We start from the raw sequence: 9,247 nt of genomic DNA on the forward strand, positions 1-9,247 counted from the left end.
AAGCAAGATCAGCTGAAAGGTACTAATTAAGCGTAGCAAGCCCATTATATCTTCATGCCAGTTGAACAATTGACTAGAGAAATTAGATAACAGAGAGGTCTGATCAAAATAAGCGATTAATTTCAGATATGACTAGTGTATCCTACATAGAGGATGGATTTTCCTCGCGGATCGCAGCAAACAAGCCCTTTCTACATCTCAGCCACCAGATTGTAACTGTAGATACCTGCAAGGTAATCACAGCATCAGTCAAACTAAATGTGTACCATTCATTCATGGAAATGCTCTTAAAGTTATATCAGACTATTTTGTATGACTCAAATAGTAAACATTAGCTTCACCATTCTGGACATCTTTAAAGTCGAATCATCTCAGCATTACAAAAACAACATTGGAAAGTTGAAACGCATAATAGGTAATTTGTGGGCATATTTGGTCCTAGTAGAAGCTAAAAGATCAGTGGGCATATGAGGGGTTCATGGAGTAGAAAATCTGAAACATCAAGTTTCTAGCTCCTAGGCATCCTTTTCATGTTTCTAGCTCATAAGTGTTCCTTTTTTTAGATGCAGAAACAGCTAGTTAATCACTAATTTAATCAGATTCATGCAGTAGGAGCCTGAACGAAGGGATTATGCATCGCCTTGTTAACAGATAGACTTCCTTCGGTCAAGAATACATGTCATTTTTTTACTCTGCACATCATTTGACCACTACTTCCAATGATAATATGTTGTTAGTACATAGTGCAATTTGTTGCGAAAGCAGTATTCATGGTGAATCTTCTCATGACATTTTGATGATATCTTTAATATATAGTGTTAAACATCAACCATAATGATCAAATTGAAGAAATTAAACTGCCACAAAGCATAGCTACAGATTAGTTCGGAGCAAACTATGGCCAATTGCATCTGCAACTTAAACTGACAATCAGAGGCATTGAGACAATATTTAAGCGAACTGCCTAAAACTAGAATAACCATCCATTAAACTGCATGAAAAATGATAAAAAGTAGTACAACATTTCACGAAGACTTGCTCTTTAGAAACTGATACAATAATTAGTGCACTAGTATCACAATTCACAATGATCCAAAATAAGCAGCAATGTGGAATGTCATAGCGATAAGCAAACATAAATGAAGTATGAAACAAATGGTATTGTTAGTTGTTGGTCACTTAGGCAGAGAGAAAAACCTACAAGTCACACACTCACACTACGGCCTGATATATCCATAACCGCAAAAAATTAATCAAAGGCAATGTAGCAAGTGGTGACATTAAAACAAAAAAAACATGAAACACGAAAGAGCACGTATTTCATTCTGCTAGCACCCGGGAGCTATCACACCTTTCTCTATAATCTATGACCGAGTAGGAAAAAAACTTTACACAAAAAGGGTGGAGGGTAAGTCATTAGTCATCTGAAGAGCTAGAGAGAGAAGAACCAGCACTACTGGAAGGGGCTTGGGGAGTACTAAGGAGGAGGCAAAGTGAAAGCAAGGCAGCTGGATGGAAGGGAAAGGCAAGCGAAAGAGCATATCCAGTGGAGGGGCTTGAAATATCAGCAAATAAAAAAGAATGTAAGTGGGTGAAGGCATGAGGAAGAGAATGGAGAGCTACTGAGGAAGGGATGAGGAAGCAGGGCATAGAGAGAAAAAACACGATGCAGCCTGCCATGGAAGCATGATGAGAAATGGCCAGGTGGGGAACAGTTAAACCAAAGATTGTAGAGAGAAGCTCACAGACCTCTCTTGCAATTTAGTAATTGAGGAATGGCAGTAAAAAGGAAAACAAATACATGTGTTTTGAAAGAACAGTTCAGAACTTCAGATACCTCAAAATACATTCAGAAGACAAGCTTTCCTGCTATACCAGTATATCACACTAGCATATCTTGATCAGCTCCAGCATGTCCACAACCAATGCTTATTTCTGCAATCATAAGAAGTCAAACAACCTAATGGAAAGCTAAAGATATACAACGAGGCATCAACACGATATTTACATAACTCACAATTTTGTAATCTGGAAAAAAATAACTCTGTTCTGATAAAACATTAGGAAGATAAACAAAACCATACAGCCTGACACATTAAAAGAATATTCGCATGTAGTTGTTTTCAACATGAGAAAAAACTGCAGAAAAAATATCAAGCAAGAGATAAAATGAACAATTATTCATAAATTTCAAACCAATTTTTCATCACTAATTTAAGAATATCAAGATAGCACCGATAACAATATCAAATGAACAGATATAAGTAGATTTAAGCATCCAAAAATAACAATTGATCTACCTATTTGACATTTCAGTAGGTTCAATCTAGTTTTTATGCAGTTGTTTTCAACATGAGTAAAATCGGCACCGCGGCACAAACACTACCAGCGTACAATTCCTGAATACGTCAACAGGCAGGAAACAGTGAAATTTAGTTCACCTAATACAGAAAGACTTTATCAGTCCTTGTGTTCATCGTATTACTGAATAGATATTCATATAATAAAATGATAAATACAGTTTGCTACCTCTCGCTTGAAACACATAGTTCAACTGTGATATTGTGGAAAACGCATCGCTGCCTATTTGTTGACAAACAAGATAATGATGAACTGATGACATAAAAGGCATAAAGGACACTAGCAGATTAGCTACTACTAGTAACATATGTGAATTCAGACCATGACCATCAAATAAAGCTACCACACAAGCAGTCAAGCATCATAACAAAAACACTACAGACCAAATTCTCCATATGTTGAAGAGGTCATTAAAGAGCAAAAGAAACAAGTAATTGACACCACTTAAAATAATTAGCTTAACACAAAAGGATGTGAATAGCATGCCATCAACCAATTATAGAAAGTAGGCATGGTTCTGTTATAACCAGAATTTGAGGACATTCTATTACCTGCAGCATAGACACTTTCAAATGGATAACAGATGAAATCGTTTTTGTTGTCAGGGAGTTTACTGAACTGCAATGAGTCAAGCTGGACCATGAAGATACTGCCAAGTGTCCGCCAGAAAGCCACATTATTTTCCTCAGCATAAGCTACGAGGGGCATGCGCCTCATCTTCTCTGAACTCAAGGGAAGTAGCTTGTCCAGTTCAAAAGTTCGTCCCAGCACCCATGAAGCGACACCATCAGAGTCGTTATTCCTCTTCCATAACTTGGCGATGAATCCTGTCAGGGAGAGAACGCCCAGCCCGCCACCCTCTGCTCGGATAAGCATCAAGTATTGATCTTTGGCAAAGGTATCCATTGGCACACCTAACACAGCTAGGCTCTGGGTACCCAAATCAACCTGGAGAATTACACTTGTAGTATCCCCAGGGAGCAAGATGTAAAGAGAATCCTCGACCAGCACAGGGGGCATGGCTTCATATTCCATGGCCTCAAGCGGAACCGGAGTTTGGATGAGATTACTCCATGCACCGGTCTCCGACGAGTAAATGGCGACGACCACTCGTGCATATTTCTTTTCGGAGTTAACCAATACCACCTGGAAGTGCTGGGCGTCGGCAGCAGCACGAAGCACCTGCCCGTCCATGGGGGTTGTGTCCATGTCGATCCCTGCGGGAGCAGCAACACGGTGCTGATCGCCGGTGACGGGGTCCCACACCAGGACATAGTCCCACGTCGTTTCGAAGATGAGCACGAGGCCATGGCGGCAGCTGAGGACACTGTAGCTGCCAGTGAGATGCAAGGAGAAGCGCCCGGCGGGGACACGGTCGGGGGCCTCCATGGCAGGCGTGTATGTGATGGATGGATAGCGGTCGCGGAAGAAACCGAGGAGGGGAGGCCTGCGGCGGTGGTGTCGGCGGTAGCGGCGGGAGAAGGCTGGATCGGAGACGAGGCGGCGCCAGCGCTTCCAGACGGCGGAGGCGCGGGGGAGGGAGGACGGCTGCGGCGGGAGGCGGAGGAGGATCTCGGAGAGCAGATCCTCGTCTTCCAAAGGCGGGCGGGAGCGGGGGCGGTGGTGGAGGGCGGCCGTCATGGCGCTCATGGGGGCGGCGGCGGCGGAGTCTAGGGTGCAGCGGCAATGCCGGAGTCTAGGGTGCAATTGTGCGATTAAAGCCCAAAACTATCCTTTCACACAAACAAAAAATGAAGCTGCACTGCGGTTGAAGTTATTCTTTTAGAAAAGCTGTCGTTTTTAGAAAGGAAAACGCTAACTCTCTACCGGATGATCGCGCGGAGAGCTCCGCCACCCGCGCAGTCGTTGGATCGCTTGATCCATGCTTGGTCAGGCACGTTCTGACGCTCGCATGCATAGTCTGTCATTCCTCTTGCCTATGACGTGCATTTTTCTATTTTATCTTGTGTTGCTAACTATAGCGGTGAACGGCGGCTGTAATTTAGACAAGTTTTTGCAACATTAGCTCTGTTGTCAAAAGATCAAGTTTTTTTCTACAACTTAACCTATGTTGCAAAAGTTTTCTGCAATATGACCTTTGTTGCAAAAGTTTTTTCCGCAACAGTACTTGCATTGCAAAAGACGAAGAAATAAAAATTCTACAACCAGACCTATGTTGTAAAAGTTATCTGCAACATGATCTTTGTTGCAAAAGTTTCTTTCGCAATAGTACATGTGTTACAAAAATACAAAGAAAAAAATTATGCAACCTGACCTATGTTGCAAAAGTTTTCTGCAACATGACCTTTGTTGCAGAAGTTTTTGCGGCATGACCTCTGATGCAAATGTTTTTGCAACATTACCTATATTGCAAAAGTGAAGAACGCCGTTCGGCCGCTTGATGTCAGGGCCGAAACAACGAGCTTGTTTCAGCAACTGGAACGTTGTTTCAGGATGTATTTGATCGAGGGAAGCGACCGCGCGTGTACATCAGGCGTGCGATGTCGGGGGCGAAACAATGAGCTAGTTTCAGCAAATTAAATGTTGTTTCAGGATGTATTTGATCCGAGGAGCGACCGCGCGTGTACATCGGACGTGCAATGTCGGAGCCGAAACAACGAGTTAGTTTCAGCAACTGGAACGTTGTTTGAGGATGTATTTGATCGGGAGAGGCGACCACGCGTGTACTGTTGGGGAACGTCGCATGGGAAACAAAAATTTTCCTACGCGCACGAAGACCTATCATGGTGATGTCCATCTACGAGAGGGGATGAGTGATCTACGTACCCTTGTAGATCGAACAGCAGAAGCGTTAGAGAACGCGGTTGATGTAGTGGAACGTCTTCACGTCCCTCGATCCGCCCCGCGAACAATCCCGCGATCAGTCCCACGATCTAGTACCGAACGGACGGCACCTCTGCGTTCAGCACACGTACAGCTCGACGATGATCTCGGCCTTCTTGATCCAGCAAGAGAGACGGAGAGGTAGAAGAGTTCTCCGGCAGCGTGACGGCGCTCCGGAGGTTGGTGATGATCTCGTCTCAGCAGGGCTCCGCCCGAGCTCCGCAGAAACGCGATCTAGAGGAAAAACTATGGAGGTATGTGGTCGGGCAGCCGTGAGAAAGTCGTCTCAAATCTGCCCTAAAAGCCCCATATATATAGGAGGAGGGAGGGGGACCTTGCCTTGGGGTCCAAGGGACTCCCAAGGAGTCGGCCGAGCCAAGGGGGGGAGGACTCCCCCCCCCAAACCGAGTTGGACTTGGTTTGGTGGGAGGAGTCCCCCTCCCTTCCCACCTCTTCCCTCTTTTTTTTTTCCTTTGATTTTCTTTCTCTTGGCGCATAGGCCCCTTTGGGGCTGTCCCACCAGCCCACTAAGGGCTGGTGTGTCTTCCCAAAGCCTATGGGCTTCCCCGGGGTGGGTTGCCCCCCCCCCCCCCCCCGGTGAACTCCCGGAACCCATTCGTCATTCCCGGTACATTCCCGGTAACTCCGAAAACCTTCCGGTAATCAAATGAGGTCATCCTATATATCAATCTTCGTTTCCGGACCATTACGGAAACCCTCGTGACGTCCGTGATCTCATCCGGGACTCCGAACAACTTCCGGTAAAACAACGTCGAACCTGAAGTGTGCAGACCCTGCGGGTTCGAGAACTATGTAGACATGACCCGAGAGACTCCTCGGTCAATATCCAATAGCGGGACCTGGATGCCCATATTGGATCCTACATATTCTACGAAGATCTTATCGTTTGAACCTCAGTGCCAAGGATTCGTATAATCCCGTATGTCATTCCCTTTGTCCTTCGGTATGTTACTTGCCCGAGATTCGATCGTCAGTATTCGTATACCTATTTCAATCTCGTTTACCGGCAAGTCTCTTTACTCGTTCCGTAATACAAGATCCCGCAACTTACACTAAGTTACATTGCTTGCAAGGCTTGTGTGTGATGTTGTATTACCGAGTGGGCCCCGAGATACCTCTCCGTCATACGGAGTGACAAATCCCAGTCTTGATCCATACTAACTCAACTAACACCTTCGGAGATACCTGTAGAGCATCTTTATAGTCACCGAGTTACGTTGCGACGTTTGATACACACAAAGCATTCCTCCGGTGTCAGTGAGTTATATGATCTCATGGTCATAGGAATAAATACTTGACACGCAGAAAACAGTAGCAACAAAATGACACAATCAACATGCTACGTCTATTAGTTTGGGTCTAGTCCATCACGTGATTCTCCCAATGACGTGATCCAGTTATCAAGCAACAACACCTTGTTCATAATCAGAAGACACTGACTATCATCGATCAACTGGCTAGCCAACTAGAGGCATGCTAGGGACGGTGTTTTGTCTATGTATCCACACATGTAAATGAGTCTTCATTCAATACAATTATAGCATGGATAATAAACTATTGTCTTGATACAGGAATTATAATAATAACTATACATTTATTATTGCCTCTAGGGCATAATTCCAAAAGTCTCCCACTTGCACTAGAGTCAATAATCTAGCCCTCACATCACCATGTGAATTACATTGTAATAAATGTAACACCCATACAGTTCTAGTGTCGATCATGTTTTGGCCGTGGAAGAGGTTTAGTCAGCGGGTCTGCTACATTCAGATCCGTGTGCACTTTGCATATATTTACGTCCTCCTCCTCGACGTAGTCGCGGATGAGGTTGAAGCGTCGTTTGATGTGTCTGGTCTTCTTGTGAAACCTTGGTTCCTTCGCTAAGGCAATGGCACCAGTGTTGTCACAGAACAAGGTTATTGGATCCAGTGCACTTGGCACCACTCCAAGATCCGTCATGAACTGCTTCATCCATACACCCTCCTTAGCCGCCTCCGAGGCAGCCATGTACTCAGCTTCACATGTAGAATCTGCTACGACGCTTTGCTTGGAACTGCACCAGCTTACTGCACCCCCATTAAGAATAAATACGTATCCGTTTTGCGACTTAGAGTCGTCCGGATCTGTGTCAAAGCTTGCATCGACGTAACCTTTTACGGCGAGCTCTTCGTCACCTCCATACACGAGAAACATCTCCTTAGTCCTTTTCAGGTACTTTAGGATATTCTTGACCGCCGTCCAGTGATCCACTCCTAGATTACTCTGGAACCTACCTGCCATACTTATGGCCAGGCTAACATCCGGTCTAGTGCACAGCATTGCATACATGATAGAACCTATGGCCGAAGCATAGGGGACGGAACGCATATGCTCTCTATCTTCATCAGTTGCTGGGCACTGAGTCTTACTCAATCTCGTACCTTGTAACACTGGCAAGAACCCTTTCTTGGACTATTCCATTTTGAACCTCTTCAAAACTTTATCAAGGTATGTGCTTTGTGAAAGTCCTATCAGGCGTTTTGATCTATCCCTATAGATCTTAATGCCTAGTATGTAAGCAGCTTCTCCTAGGTCCTTCATAGAGAAACTTTTATTCAAGTAACCTTTTATGCTCTCCAAAAGCTCTACGTTGTTTCCAATCAGTAATATGTCATCCACATATAATATTAGAAACGCCACAGTGCTCCCACTCACCTTCTTGTAAATACAAGATTCTCCAACCACTTGTATAAACCCAAATGCTTTGATCACCTCATCAAAGCGTTTGTTCCAACTCCGAGATGCTTGCACCAGTCCATAAATGGATCGCTGGAGCTTGCACACCTTGTCAGCATTTTTAGGATCGACAAAACCTTCGGGTTGCATCATATACAACTCTTCCTTAAGGAAACCGTTAAGGAATGCCGATTTGACATCCATCTGCCAGATTTCATAATCAAAAATGCAGCTATTGCTAACATGATTCTGACGGACTTAAGCATCGCTACGGGTGAGAAAGTCTCATCGTAGTCAACTCCTGGAACTTGTGAAAAACCCTTTGCCACAAGTCGAGCTTTATAAACGGTCACATTACCGTCAGCGTCCGTCTTCTTCTTAAAGATCCATTTGTTTTGAATAGCCTTGCGGCCCTCAGGTAGTATCTCTAAAGTCCACACTTTATTCTCATACATGGATCCTATCTCGGATTTCATGGCTTCTAGCCATTTGTTGGAATCTGGGCCCACCATTGCTTCTTCATAATTTGCAGGTTCATTGTTGTCTAACAACATGATTGATAAGACGGGATTACCGTACCACTCTGGAGCAGCGCGTGATCTCGTCGACCTGCGTGGTTCAACAGAAACTTGAACTGGAGTTTCATGATCATCATCATTAACTTCCTCCTCAACCGGCGTCGCAATGACAGAGGTTTCCCCTTGCCCTGCGCCACCATCCAGAGGGATGAGAGGTTCGACAACCTCGTCAAGTTCTATCTGCCTCCCACTCAATTCTCTCGAGAGAAACTCCTTCTCGAGAAAAGTTCCGTTCTTAGCAACAAACACTTTGCCCTCGGATTTGAGATAGAAGGTGTACCCAACTGTCTCTTTTGGGTAACCTATGAAGACGCACTTTTCCGCTTTGGGTTCCAGCTTTTCAGGCTGAAGCTTTTTGACATAAGCATCACATCCCCAAACTTTAAGAAACGACAACTTTGGCCTTTGCCATACCACAGTTCGTATGGTGTCGTCTCAACGGATTTCGATGGTGCCCTATTTAAAGTGAATGCAGCTGTTTCTAATGCATAACCCCAAAATGATAACGGCAAATCAGTAAGAGACATCATAGATCGCACCATCTCTAACAAAGTACGATTACGACGTTCGGACACACCATTACGCTGTGGTGTTCCTGGCGGTGTTAACTGCGAAACAATTCCACATTGTCTTAAGTGAGTACCAAACTCGAAACTCAGATATTCACCCCCACGATCAGACCGTAGGAACTTGATCTTCTTGTTACGATGATTTTCCACTTCACTCTG

The 9,247-nt window shown here is 44.5% G+C and overlaps 1 protein-coding gene across 1 annotated transcript; it reads right to left on the minus strand.

Annotated features, from left to right (window-relative positions):
* Positions 1-13: 13 nt before the first annotated feature.
* On the minus strand, positions 14-4,002 carry LOC123404935. Its single transcript, XM_045098838.1, has 3 exons — positions 2,913-4,002; positions 1,838-1,935; positions 14-226 (listed from the first exon to the last, which is right to left on the minus strand). Exons 1-2 carry the CDS (start codon positions 4,000-4,002, stop codon positions 1,883-1,885), a joined length of 1,143 nt encoding a protein of 380 aa, XP_044954773.1. The 3' UTR covers positions 14-226; positions 1,838-1,882.
* Positions 4,003-9,247: the final 5,245 nt, after the last annotated feature.

Source organism: Hordeum vulgare, chromosome 6H (assembly GCF_904849725.1).
Source record: "Hordeum vulgare subsp. vulgare chromosome 6H, MorexV3_pseudomolecules_assembly, whole genome shotgun sequence".
Lineage (NCBI taxonomy): Eukaryota > Viridiplantae > Streptophyta > Magnoliopsida > Poales > Poaceae > Hordeum > Hordeum vulgare.

Excerpts from the sequence above, each read along its gene's own strand:
- LOC123404935 (XM_045098838.1), bottom strand. The coding sequence starts at position 4,002 with ATGACGGCCGCCCTCCACCACCGCCCCCGCTCCCGCCCGCCTTTGGAA. Across the intron at positions 1,936-2,912 it reads TGAAAGTGTCTATGCTGCAG|AAATAAGCATTGGTTGTGGA; the intron begins GTAATAGAATGT and ends TTATGATTGCAG.